General features: G+C 41.9%; 1 protein-coding gene across 3 annotated transcripts in view; it reads right to left on the bottom strand.

Moving 5' to 3' along the window:
- The window catches only part of CEP85 (centrosomal protein 85), a 32,794-nt gene extending 23,340 nt beyond the window's left edge, over window positions 1-9,454 (bottom strand). For 2 of the 3 annotated variants that reach the window (XM_003415410.4, XM_010595103.3), the window contains exons 1-3: window positions 9,325-9,454; window positions 3,457-3,529; window positions 644-796 (exon numbers count right to left, since the gene is read on the bottom strand). In XM_003415410.4, coding sequence (XP_003415458.1) covers window positions 644-796; window positions 3,457-3,511 — 208 coding nt within the window. In that variant the 5' untranslated portion in view covers window positions 3,512-3,529; window positions 9,325-9,454. Of the gene's footprint in view, window positions 1-643; window positions 797-3,456; window positions 3,530-3,833; window positions 3,885-9,324 lie in introns of all 3 variants that reach the window. The other variant, XM_064281510.1, reaches the window with a different exon arrangement.
- Between the last annotated feature and the right edge of the window lie 3,696 nt (window positions 9,455-13,150).

Here is a 13,150-nt window from a genome sequence, read left to right as displayed (position 1 = left end):
ACATAAGATTGCAAAGAGAAGGATATCAGTAAGGGGTAGGAGGAATAGGGAAAGCCTTGTGGGACTTCACTAGATCTTAAATAAGATCAGCATAGCAGGGAGGGTGAGAGAAGGTAGGAATGGCACAAATAGGCCCGGTTTAAAGAAGGAAAAAAAAAAACGGGCTGGTTAAAAAAAAAAAAGTCCTGTACTTTCATAGAAGAGTAAGACAGCAGACCTGGCTGGAACAAAGTTCCCTGGTGATAGCAGGTAACATGCTTCAATGGGTAGGGCACGGCCAGATTACAAAAGAAGTGAGGCCTCTGAATTTTACCCTTCAAGTAACGGGAAGAACTGAGGATTTGCAGCAAAGAGAAACTACGAAATCAAGCTTGTAGCAAGATTAATCAGGCAGCAGAGGCAAAGACTTGAGGTCAAAAAAACCTACTAGAAAGTTGCTTCAGATAGGACAAACAGTGGGAACTGAGACGAATAAACCAGATGTGAGAAGCATGGTGAGGGAAGAATCAAGCAGACTCCTTGAAAGAACGAACTGACCTTATGAATATTTTGGAAATAACAATCTAAAAGTGACAATACACCTGGAACACAATCTGGAAATGACAACATATATTAGGAATCAAATCATTAAATCCAAACTTACCCTCTGCAATGTCTGAGCATGATGTGCCAATGGCTGTGTCCCCACTGTCTGCTACACTTGAACAGCGGCTGAAGCGGCTCCGAAAGGCATCTGAGATAACTGGGGTCTGCCACTCAGTCCCCAGGGAACTGCCCTTCTGAATCACACTGGAACCTGAAACAAGTGGCATTTCCCACTTTTAGTGTGAACCAGTTGATTCATTTAGAAAAAAATCACTCCTAAATCTGAGAGAATAGCAGCACCCTACCTCCTCCTCACTCCCATGCCTATTTCAGCTGCTCTGAGCTAGTCAATTTTAAGTGGAAATAGCATGAGAGGTTGAGAATGTTCAAAGACACAATGCAGGAGCACTAGGACAGAAAACAGCAATATTTAATAGCAGTTACCATTTATTAAAACCTAAAAGCCACATCACTTTACAAACATAATTCATCTACCTATCTACTGAAAAGGTATTACCCATGTTTTACAAAGAAGAGGGCTGAGATTTGAACCCAGGTCTTTCTGATTCCAACAACCACATTCTTTCCTCTTGCAGGGCTTCTCAGTGGGTGCTTTTGGCATTCTGGGTATGACATTTCTTCAATGTGTAGTCCATGCATTACAGGATGGCTTAGCATCTATGGTCTTCACTCACTAAATGCCAGTAGAAACCCTTATCCCACCCCATCATCATGTGACAATCAGAAAATACTCTAAATGCACCCTAGGACAATAGGTGGCCCAGTTCCCTGTTGAAAACCATCACTTGACTAAACCAGAGTACTCTCAATAAGCAGGGAGAACTCAGATCAAGGTGAGTTCTAAAAGCCAACGTGAAGAGCTTTATCCTGTGGGCAATCAATGTAAAGAAACTGCTAAAATTTCTGAGCACACAGACCAAAAAAAAAAAAAAAAGACTGATGAGATTTATTTGACTTTATTAGCTTCTTATAGCTCTTTGAGGGTTGATAGGTAGGAAGTATTTAAAAAATACTTGATTTACTTACTAACATACTGGTGAAGGCTTCAATTCAAATTAATTTTTAAAAAACTAGAATTAGATTTCTAAGCTTTATCTGATGATCCATGGAAACAAACAAAAACAGGTAATGGCAGCTACTTATCCTTTGTAAAGTACCAGAGTTTGAGGTCAAATTAAAAAATATGGCTCTATAGACTCTTTGATCTAGTGGGAGACAAATGATACTGGAACAGAAATCACCTTATTCCTTTCTTACAAACTTAGTGCTTCGCCCATCTTTTTAACCTACTTCTACTTCTGTTCCTTTTTTGTTAGCTTTACTTCTGCTTTCTACTGAGGGCAAACTGACCCTCCCCCAAGTACTCCTTTCATTCTCTGGGTGACCATGAACTGCCAAGTTTGAAATAATTTACCCAATTTATATACATATGCAGTAATCTGTAATAATTTTTAATAGAAGACATAGCCAACAATCAGAGCTACTGATCAGCAAGAGATTAACCTGTGTTAACAAGTTGATGTAATTCTAGCCAGAAGCAAGGAAATGTGACCTCCTGGTGAATGTAAACGGCTTTATCTCACTCGTCAGTGTATAATTTTCCAGGACTTTTAAAATAGTGAAAATTAAGGGCCTCTACTGCCATGTTCCTGGCCTCCTACTGGAAACCATTCCCTATTATTATGACTAATCTTCCATTCTTCACTACTACCACATTTCCATCCACTGACTCTGTAACCCCAATTCTAAAGGAATATTTACTAAAATAAAAATACATTTTGATATATTTATATTGACTACTGCTTATTTCAAAATTTGTTTGAAAACTGAATTTTTTTCTGCTATGTCATATCCCATCAGTAGCAACCTTACCAAATATTAAGAACATTATTACTTTGAATGACAAACTACTAAAGAAAGACAAAGCTATCAGAAAGGCAGTGAGCTTTTTTGGGAATTACCACATTCTAACAACTTGCAATGCACACGTAACTGTCATAAAAAACTGTATAATCTGGCCCTAAAACAGTGCCTGGCATAGAGTAGACGATTACTAAGTATTTGCAAAATGCTGAGCTGATTCAACGAAAGCTTAACAAGGGCCTACTACATGCAAGGCACTGTACCTAGGAGGATACAAGTACCTACCAAATGTCTGCTGTGAGTAAAGCATTGTGAGATATTTAAAGCTAAATAAAACATATCCTTAATTGAATAAAATATACCCTTTTCTTCATAAATGCCCTAGAAGTCAAAAAGTTATTTTTCTAAGGCTATATTTCCTATTTGAAATACCCCATGTCTACTGAGTATGTGTAAGCATATATATTTAATATATATACTAAATATATCCATTTGGTATATCTACTGTAACTTTCAAAATCCTATTAAATTTTTGAGTCTCTAGTGAAAACACTACAGAGATTGTTGGCATCCAAGAAGAATTCTGATCTTTGTGGGCTAGCAGATGACTGACCCACCCAGAGGACTACAAAGACAACACAGAATACAGTAATTTATGCTGTTTTTCTAATTTCAAATGGAAATATTTTCCAAAGTCATTCTGTTCTGATCCCTTATGTGTCCTCCCCTCCCCCTCATCAATCATGTGGTCTTTCTAGAAGCCATGGAGAACCAGAGACAAGTAACTGTTCCCCCATAGACCTGTTTTTCTATTAAATGTCGCTTCATGTTATTTTTGTTCTTTATAGCTATCAACTGCTTTCTAGGTGTTTTCAACCAATATTTTTTTCAATCAACAGCATTTCAGTGAATGCTTGTCTGCTCAGTATTTCCCTTAAAGAAAGAACAGAGCAGGGGTCAGAATTTAACCCAGAAAACTTAACTCACCTGGTGAATTGGCCTGGGAGATTCTCTCACTTGGGTATTTCTCCTGCATTGCCATCACAGTTATTTGAGCCAACTGTAGAATGAATGTAGGAATAATCAATTAGATCTCTCCGATAACTTTTAATTCCCTGTAATTCAATTCCTATTCAGCGAACGGTCAAGACTACACAGATTATTCAGATATTGAATAATCCATATGTCTATTGTCCAAGGATTTTTTTTTAGGCAAAACAACTCCCAATACTCCACTCTACTTCTCTTCCCACAGCAAGCAGAGAAAACCTAAAACCAAACAGAGGTTCTTAATACTAATCCCATACAGTCTTAGAACCCTTCTAACTGTTGCAAAATTAAAAAATTATATTACTTTTAATTACCGAATCTTTGCCATGGATCTTCTTAGCAAGAGGGATGAGGTGGAAAAAGACCTAATAAACCAAACCAACAGTGAGGTATTATAGCTTCAATTATGAGCAACATAAAACGAACCCACCAATTCCTTCTGCAATAAAAGTTGGTCATATGATGCACAGAGATGGAGAGAACTTTTGGTCATAAGTATAACCCCAATCATCAGCTGGGAACATTGTTTTCTTCCCACTTCTCTCACCCCTTAGAACACTTATATTTATTTTAAAGGTAAACCAAAAACCAAACCTGTTGTCATCCAGTCAATTCTGACTCATAGTGACCCTATGGGACAGAACAAACTGCCCCTTAGGGTTTCCAGGGCTGTAAATCTTTACGGAAGTGGACTGCCACATCTTTCTCCCGCAGAGCAGTGGGTGGGTTCGAACCTGACCTTTTAGTTAGTAGCCAAGCACTTAACCACTGCACCACCAGAGCACCCCACTCTAAAGGTCACCCATGCACCTACTGCCATCCAGTGGATTCCGACTCATACAGACCCTATAGGACAGAGCAGAACTGCCCTATAGGGTTCCCAAGGAGCAGTTGGTAGATTCAAACTGCCAACCTAGGGCTCCATAATTACCATCTGTGTAAACAAAAGCTTTTTATCTATATGCGTAGTACTTGAGAGGCAGTTTAGGGAAATGGTTAAGAACATGGACTCTTGATCAGACTGCTTGAGTCTAAAGCCTGGCTCGGGAATTTATTAACCATGTACCCTTGGACAATTTTTTTTTTTAATCTCTGTGCCTCAATTCCTTCATATAAAATGACCCAATTCATGTTAACTCATTTAGAATTCACTTAGAACAGGGCCTGGCACACATTAAGTGCTTAATCGTTTTTAATATAATTACTTGGCAGTTTACATCAACAAAAAGTGGCAAAGTACAGCCCCTGAAAGATAAATAAGTTTAGAAACTTTTCATTTATAAGAGCCCCAAAAGAATTTGTGACAAACTGTCTATGGAACACAATTCTTAGATGTTAAATTCAACTCTGGAGGAAGAAGAAAAAGGCTATATTGTACTACTTCTCTAATGTACTTTACTGACCTCTATAGCTTTCTCTTAGTAACAACAACCCAAACCCTCACTAATTAAATGCATCTACAACAGGAACGGTACCATTCCCTGAAATCCCAATTTTTCACACACTGGGAGAGAGAAGTTTTGTACGGTAATAAAACCTTCAATTTATGGCTAGTATCATTCAGTAGGAAACCCTGGTGGTGTGGTGGTAAAGAGCTACAGCTGCTAACCAAAAGGTCAGCAGTTTGAACCCACCAGGTGCTCCTTGGAAGCCCTATGGGCCAGTTCTACTCTGCCCTTTAGGGTTGCTATAAGTAAGAATGGACTGGAAGGCAACGGGTTTGGTTTGGTTCTGATCATTCAGTATGTTAATGGTGACAAAGAACGATGAGATTAACTACTAGCGACTCTTTTCAATATCAAAATTCCTTTCTTTACCCCTTTCTTTAAAGTATAACAAAATGATAGGACCATTGGATTCTGAGATCTTTCCTAAAACAGATAGATGGCTTGAAGATACGGTGACAAAAAGAGAACTCTCAGTTAAACACAGAATTACCCTGTGACCCAGCAATTCTACTTCTAGGTATACACCCAAGAGAAATGAAAACATATGTCCCCACAAAAACTTGTACATGAATGTTCAATCAGCATCATTTGTAATAGCCAAAAAGTGGAAACAACCCAGATGTCCATCAATTTATGAATAAATAAATAAAATGGGGCATATCCATACACCACTACACATCTGTCAGTTTCTCATACTGTGGTGTTGCTATGATGCTGGAAGCTATGCCACCGATATTTCAAATACCAGCAGGGTCACTCATGGTGGACAGGTTTCAGCAGAGCTTCCAGACTATGACAGACTAGGAAAAAAGGCCTGGAGATCTCCTTCTGAAAATCAGCCAGTGAAAATCCTATTGATCACAACAGCATACTGTCCAATATACTGCTGAAGAGTAAGTCCCCTAGGTTGGAAGCCATTCAAAATACCCAGGGGCCACAACAATGGACTTGAGCATACTAACAATCATGAAGATGGCAAAGGAATGGGCAATGTTTAATTCTATTGTACATGGGGTCACAATGAGTTGGGGGCCAACTCAAAGGCAACTAATAACAATATCCATACAATGGGTTTTGATTTAGCAATAAAAAAGAATAAAGTACTGATACATGCTACATCATTAATGAACCCCGAAAACATTATGCTAGGTGAAACCCAGATATAAACGGCCCCATGTTATGGAATCCAGATTTTCCGAAGTAATAGAGGCTGGATGAACTCCTGAAAATATTGCCCTGAGATAATCTTTAAACCTTAAACCAAAATTATTCCCTGCAAGTCTTAAAATCAAACAAGAGTCTAGCTTAACTAGCAAGCCATGTCTGCCTTGACCATGGTGCTCTTTTAAGATCTACCTCTATGAGATCAGAATGACAACAGCAACATGAAAGATTAGGAAACTTAGGAAACAGTGAGTTTATATTAATGTGGGAGGAACACTTCAGAGAAGGAGGGTGAGAATGGTTGTACAACTTGAAGAATGTAATCAATGTCACTGAATTGTACATGAAGAACTGTACATGCAGAAACTGTTGAATTGGTGTACATTTTGCTGTGTATATTCTCAACAAAAAATAAATTGAAAAAAAAAAACCAAAACTGTACACAGAAACATGTCCTTCTCCCCTGGTTCTTGGCATTCTGGAATGCATATGTACTAAATATGAAGAAATAAAGCAAATACAAATTTTTTTTCAAAAAGGCCCATGTTACAGGACTCCATTTATATGAAACAGCCAGAATTGGCAAATTCACAGAGGCAGAAAGTAGATTAGTGGTTGCCAGGGGCTAAAGGGTGAGGGGAAATGGCAGTTACTGCTAATGGATACAGGGCTTCTTTTGGGGATGATCGAAATGTTCTGGAATTAGAAAGAGTGGTGATGGTCGCACAACTTTGTGAATACACTACAAAACAGGGAACTGTACACTCAGAAAGGGTGAATTTTACAGTATATTAAATATTAATTTAAAAAAAAAAAAAAGGAGAACTCCCACAGGAGTAAAACAATACAGAATAACTCATCCTTGACTTCTACTACTATATTCAGAAGTAGATGGGCCACTGGTGAAAATTTTTAGTACCATTTGAAGGAGACAGAGGTTTTCTGAGATAAAAGTGAGAAAAATGAGCACACAAAAAGCAACATGAATAACCAATTATACAGTCAAGAAAGGCAGGGGTGAATGGAAGCAGAGAGAAAAGAAATCATTCAACACTAATAGTTCCTATCTTCAAAGTCTTTTTAACTATAGAAATATTCATTCATTCAACAAATGTAATATGTATTCAATACTTACTACTCATCAGGCACTGTGTTAAACACTTACAGGTATCATGTATCATGCTCACATAACTCTATGAGGCAGTTACTATCCTCATTTATGGATGAGAAAATAAAGGTTTAAAGAGATGAAGGGCATGGCTAGGTAGAGGCTTCAAAGCCAGAACTACACTCTCTCTAATGCTATAGCAGTCCAGCCAGCATTCTGTGCATGACAAAACACAAAAAGAAAAATCAAGGAAGTTATTAAAGCACCACAAGTCGGAATTTCTAACGTGAGCTGCAAACCCCAAAGCAATTAGGAGCAGGGACAGCACAGATAATTTCTCCACTTTGCCCTTGGTCATCGCCCATGCTGTATTTCCCAAGTTGCTACCCAAGAATTAGATTCTGACTGTTATAACTATTTCTCCCCTTGAAGAATCCCAATCTTAGAAAGGAACATCATACATGCCAGCTGTTCAGAATCACATCAAGACAGAAGATTTGATAAGAGACAAAGACAGCTGACACAGACACATGAAGAATCTCACACCATCACACTATTTTTCATGGCTTTGATCATTCATTAAACCAGAGATAAAGCTAAATCCTTGCCAAGAAGTTGTCCTGAGAGATACAAAACTAACAGACCACTATACAGCAGACAAGGCCTAGGGGCAAGTAACGAGGTGGTTGCAGAGCAGAGGCACGGTTATCTCAATCATGTTTTTGACACCACTCCTCCATACCTAAAACAAAAAAAACCCAAACCCGTTGCCGTGGAGTCGATTCCAACTCATAGCAACCCTACAGGACAAAGGAGAACTGCACCATAGTTTCCAAGGAGCAATCTTTTGGTTAGCAGCCCAACTCTTAACCACTAGCCACCAGGGTTTCCATCTCCCTACCTAGCACACACTATTCAATTAATCAACCAGAATTTACTGGCCACCTACTATGTGCCTGGTGCCATGACAAGTGCTGGAAATATATTGGTGTAAAAGACAAACATGATTCTGATCCTCCTGGTTTATTGTGATGAAGAAAATGTTGAATATATACTCTAAAGAAAACCAAAGGTCGCTGTCATCGAATCAATTCCGACTCATAGGTACCCTATAGGACAGTAAAACTGCCCCATAGAGTTTCCAAGAAGCAGCTGGTGGATTCTAACTGCCGGCATTTTGGTTAGCGGCCACGCTCTTAACCACTGTGCCACGAGGGTTCCTGAATACACTCTGTTGAACAAATAAACTTTAACACACTTATCGTCTAGTTCATCCAAAGCACCAGCTCCTCCTTGTCTAGAGAAGGGTTTCTCAACCTTGGCGGTACTGACATTTTGGGCTTGGTAATTCCTTGTTGTGGGAGGCTGTCCTGTGCCCTGTAGGATGTGTGGCAGCATCTTTGGCCTCTACACACTAGATGCCTGTAGCAACTCCCAACTGTGACAACCAAAAATGTCTCTAGGCATAGCCAAATGTCCCATGGAGGGGAAAACGGCCCAATGCTGAGAACCATTGGTGTGCGGCCTCCACAAGCGCTGTGACTCCCCAGACTGAATTCTCTTTTTATCCTATCCTTCACAATCTCAGCTCAAACTTCATTTCCTCAGGGAGAGCGCTCTGACCTCCCAGACTAGGTCATCTCCTCCAGCTCTGTATTCTCTGCGTGTCTTTATCCTACACCTTCTGAGACCTAACTGAGCAATTACTCGTTCAACTACTAGTCATCATTTTTATTCCTGGACTGTGTGCTCCATGAGGGCAGGAACGCGCTTCCCGCTGTTTCCCTGGCGACTGGCACAGGGCCTGGCGCACAAGTAAAGCAATTTCTGTGGAGCTAAACAAAGGGGGAGGAAAGCAAGGCAACGAGGGAGAGAAGACGACCAGACACGAGGGGAGGGGAGCATTATTTTAGAAGAGCCGAGGTGATCAGAGACGGAGGTGGGTCACCGCTTAGTCGCTCTGCGCATGCGCCTCGCTCCCTCGGCGCTCCCGAGAGAGGGCGTGGGGGTCTGAGGCTTCCTTGGCGCTGTTGAAGGAGTACCGTCTGTCAGCCCCACGGGGCCCCCGAAAGAAGGAGAACTTACGTGGGTCTGAAAGCGGAGGCGAAATCCCTCACTCAGGGCCACTGACCACCACGTCTGCCGCGGGAGGCGGTTCCGTCCCTCAATTCGCCTAACGGCCGTTACACACCCGCCAGCCCGCGCGACACACAGCGCGTACCGCCCCAGCCCCGCCCCTCTCCTCCCCGACCAATCAGGAGTCGGGCCTCGCCGGCCTCCCGCTCGTGCACGCCGCCCGCGGCACGGAGAGCCGGCCGGATCTCTCTGCGCATGACCCCGCCGGCCCTCGTAGTCTTCTCTGCCTTTTGCCGCGTCTCGCCTCTAGGCGGAGCCCTGCTCAGCAAGGCCTGAAGGGACGGACCCGGCCTGTGCGGATGGGGAAACTGGCGGCGGGGCTTCTAGTGGGCCGGTGCGAATCATTCAGGAATCCCACTAAACCTGCCTCACCCTCCTCTTTTTCCACAATCCACTGATGACCGCTACCACCTGAAGCAAGGGTCAGGTTGTGACCAGGAGTTAGGTTGTGCCCGAATCACTGACTTGTCAGGGTTAGGGCTCAGTCTGTGGCTGGACTCAGTCTGTGATCTGGGTTAGACTCAGAGCTCAGGGTGAAAGGTAAAGAATCAGTGTTGCCTTCCTACCCAAACTTGGTCCCCAGGAAAAGAGACTGCTAAGTCCATTTGCATTCATATGGATTTTTGAATCATCAGACTGGGAAACTGTTTAAAAGGAGAAACAAAGCCAGGAATCTTTGATAAAAGGAATGAATCTTTGACAATGAAATTCCAGGTATCCGGAAATCTGATTTGGGAGAGAGGCACTAAAAAGGCACAGGACCTACTTGTCATTTTGTGAAATTTCATTTCACAGGTAGGGGCCACCTTTGCCAAATTAGAAAGCGTGTCCTGCTCTCTGGTCCCACCTACTCCCTACACTCAACAGTCTTCTCTGTAAGACTACATCTTACATATTGTTGAATCCCCAGGGCTTAACACAGGACCTGGCACATACCTAATAGATTCCACTCTTCTTTTTTGGAGCGGGGGAAGGAGGCTTAAATTAAAAAAAAAAATTATTACATAGTTCTATAAATTTTAATATGCATAGATTCATGTAATCACCACAATAATCAGGATACAGAGCTGTCCCATTACCCCATAAAACTCCCTTCCTTCACCCACATAGCCCCTTGCAACCACTGATTTTTTTTCATCACTACAGTTTTGTCTTTCTGAGAATGTCAAATAGAAATCAGCAGTAACCTTTTGAGACTAGCTTCTATTATAGGCCATTTTTTATTGAAACATATATACCCTTTTGGGTTATCTGTATCTTTGAATACTTGGTCCTTTTCTAAAAGCTAGAAAGAGTTTGAATGATTCCTTAAAAGAGAACTTTCTCAGGAAATTGGTGACATGGACTAAAGGGTGGCTTTGAGATCTTGGTTTCTGTCTCACTCTGGCGCTTGATAACAGCTGCTCTCCGTTTCCCCTCCATAAGTAAAGGTATAGGTTGTGTGTGTGGTGGGAGGCCAGCTGCTGTTCCAGATGCCTGCTGATAATGAGAATATTATCACTTTAGGCAAGGTGTGCTGGAGCCACAGGCCTCTCAAACACTGACCTCATGCTGTGGTCGCAGCAGGAATTCCATTAATGTCCTCAGGAGCCCAACCATTTTTGACTAGATAAATGGTAGTAACACAAGCACTGCTCCTTATAGCCACCCTTTACTAGGAAGGGGGAGCTAATAAGGTCAGAAATAATTAAGGGACAGGAAGAGAAGCTTCACAATTACAACTCTGCCATGTACTGCTGAGGAAACGGAGGGTCAGAGAGGCCAAATGTCGTCTCCCGGGTTACAGACAGTTGAAAAGAGAAGGCTTGGATAATATTATATGAATACATTTAACCCTAATTCTGAAGTTGAATAGCTCTTGACCATTCTGCAGAAGAGGAAAGGAGATTTAGGGCTGACTGGCTAAGGCCCAGAAACTCTCCTTGGAACAAGAGTATTAAAAAAAAAAAACCCGTTGCCATTCAGTCTATCCTGGCTCATGGCAACCCCATGTGTTACACAGTAGAACTGCTCCATAGGGCTTTCTTGGCTGTAATCTTTACGGAAACAGATCTCCATGCCTTCTTCCATGGCACCACTGCATGGGTGTGAACTGCCAACCTTTAAGTCAGTAGTCAACTGCAAACCATTTGTGCCACCCAGGACCTTAGAACAAGAGTACAGAGCCCTGTTGTTGAAGCAGAGATCATCTGGTCAAACTCTTCCATTTTACATATGAGAAAATTAAGGCCCACAGAGAATAAAGTGACTTCTCAACACTCCGCAACCCCATTCTTTCACCACTGTCCACCCTAGTGCTGAAGTTTTATGGTAAGATTACACAGAAAAGGAGTCAGACATAAAGTATCAGAATTTCCTGCTATTTATTAGCCATACCCTCTGTACACCCCCCGGCCCCCACCCCTCAATATTGAGCAACCTGATCTCCCCCTTGGAAGCAGCAAGGCTGAGTTCCAGAGATGGGAAGGAAAGGTGGGATGGGGAAGTGCAGCCCAAGGCTCAGCAGCCACCACTCCTTACTTCTTTGGTCCCTCACAAGAGCACAGACTACTTGCCTCTCCCTCAAGTCTTCTTCCACCCCACCCTTGCCTCAGGCTACTAAACTAGAGGCCAGGGGCTAGAGTTATCCCAGCATCCAGCTTTTCACCATCAGGAGAAAGATGACCACCCAGGCTCCTGCAGGAGAGAAAGAAATGATTATAAACAGGATTAAGTGGCTTTGAGAGCCTTGGAAACTCTGCTATGGGGAATCGGTTTTTAGACTTAGATACTCCACTTTGGGGGATTATCTAGTGATCCATTCATTCATTCTTTCAACAAAACTTTCTTGGGACTGATAGTGTGCCAGTCCCTCTGTTAGACTGGGGGTAGGAGGATACTGGGATGAAAGACAGGAGCCTTTCCCTCAAGGAGACTGGGAAGGAAATCTAACTGGGAAGAAACAGTTCAGGAGCTACAATGCTGGCTGACTCCTGTGATGAGCATTTGGACTGTTTTTTTTGGTCTTGTGATGGATCAAACACCATCATAAAAAGACAAACAACCCTCCAGGCTACATTCTGTACCTGACCAGTCCTCTCACTGATTGGATATTAAGTGGAATCCTATGAAATTGCCGATACTTGCCCAGTTTTTACCCACAAAAATGACAATTTCATATGGTTCAACCCAGTGCTACATGCTAAGCTTTACACTAGGTTCTTTACGTACATAAAACCAAATTAAAAAAAAAAAAAAACCCATTGGTGTCGAGTGGATTCCAACACATAGTGACCCTATAGGACAGAGTGAACTGCCCACATGGTTTCCAAGAAGCCCCTGGTAGATTCAAATTACCAACATTTTGGTTAGCAGCTGTAGCTCTTAACCATGATGCCATCAGGGTTTCCTTTACATACATAGTTTAGTATATAATTCACACAACTTTAGCCCAAACTCTTATCCACTGTGCTGGATTTGACCTGTAGATCCCTTCTGGGAAAACTACTCATAGGGAACCTGACTGAGCCTCACTCGTTGACATCCCAAGGAAGCATTTTCCAAAAAGGGTTATTTTGATAACTGAGTCTCAGTTCCTCGTCTATATAATGGGGGGAACATTTGTGCTAACCTCCAGGATTGTGGTATGAGTTAGCCCATGTAAAGTGCTTAGAACAGTGCCAGGCACATCAATAAATGACAGTTGTTATAAGAGTGGCCTTATTTGTCCTAAGGAGCTCTGGTGGCACAGTGGTTAAGCACTTGGCTGCTAGGTTGGTGGTTCAAACCCACCAGC

This window comes from Loxodonta africana, chromosome 3 (assembly GCF_030014295.1).
Source record: "Loxodonta africana isolate mLoxAfr1 chromosome 3, mLoxAfr1.hap2, whole genome shotgun sequence".
Classification (NCBI taxonomy): Eukaryota; Metazoa; Chordata; class Mammalia; order Proboscidea; family Elephantidae; genus Loxodonta; species Loxodonta africana.
The sequence above is the reverse complement of the archived record's forward strand: the minus strand, read 5'-3'. Positions and strand labels throughout refer to the sequence as shown.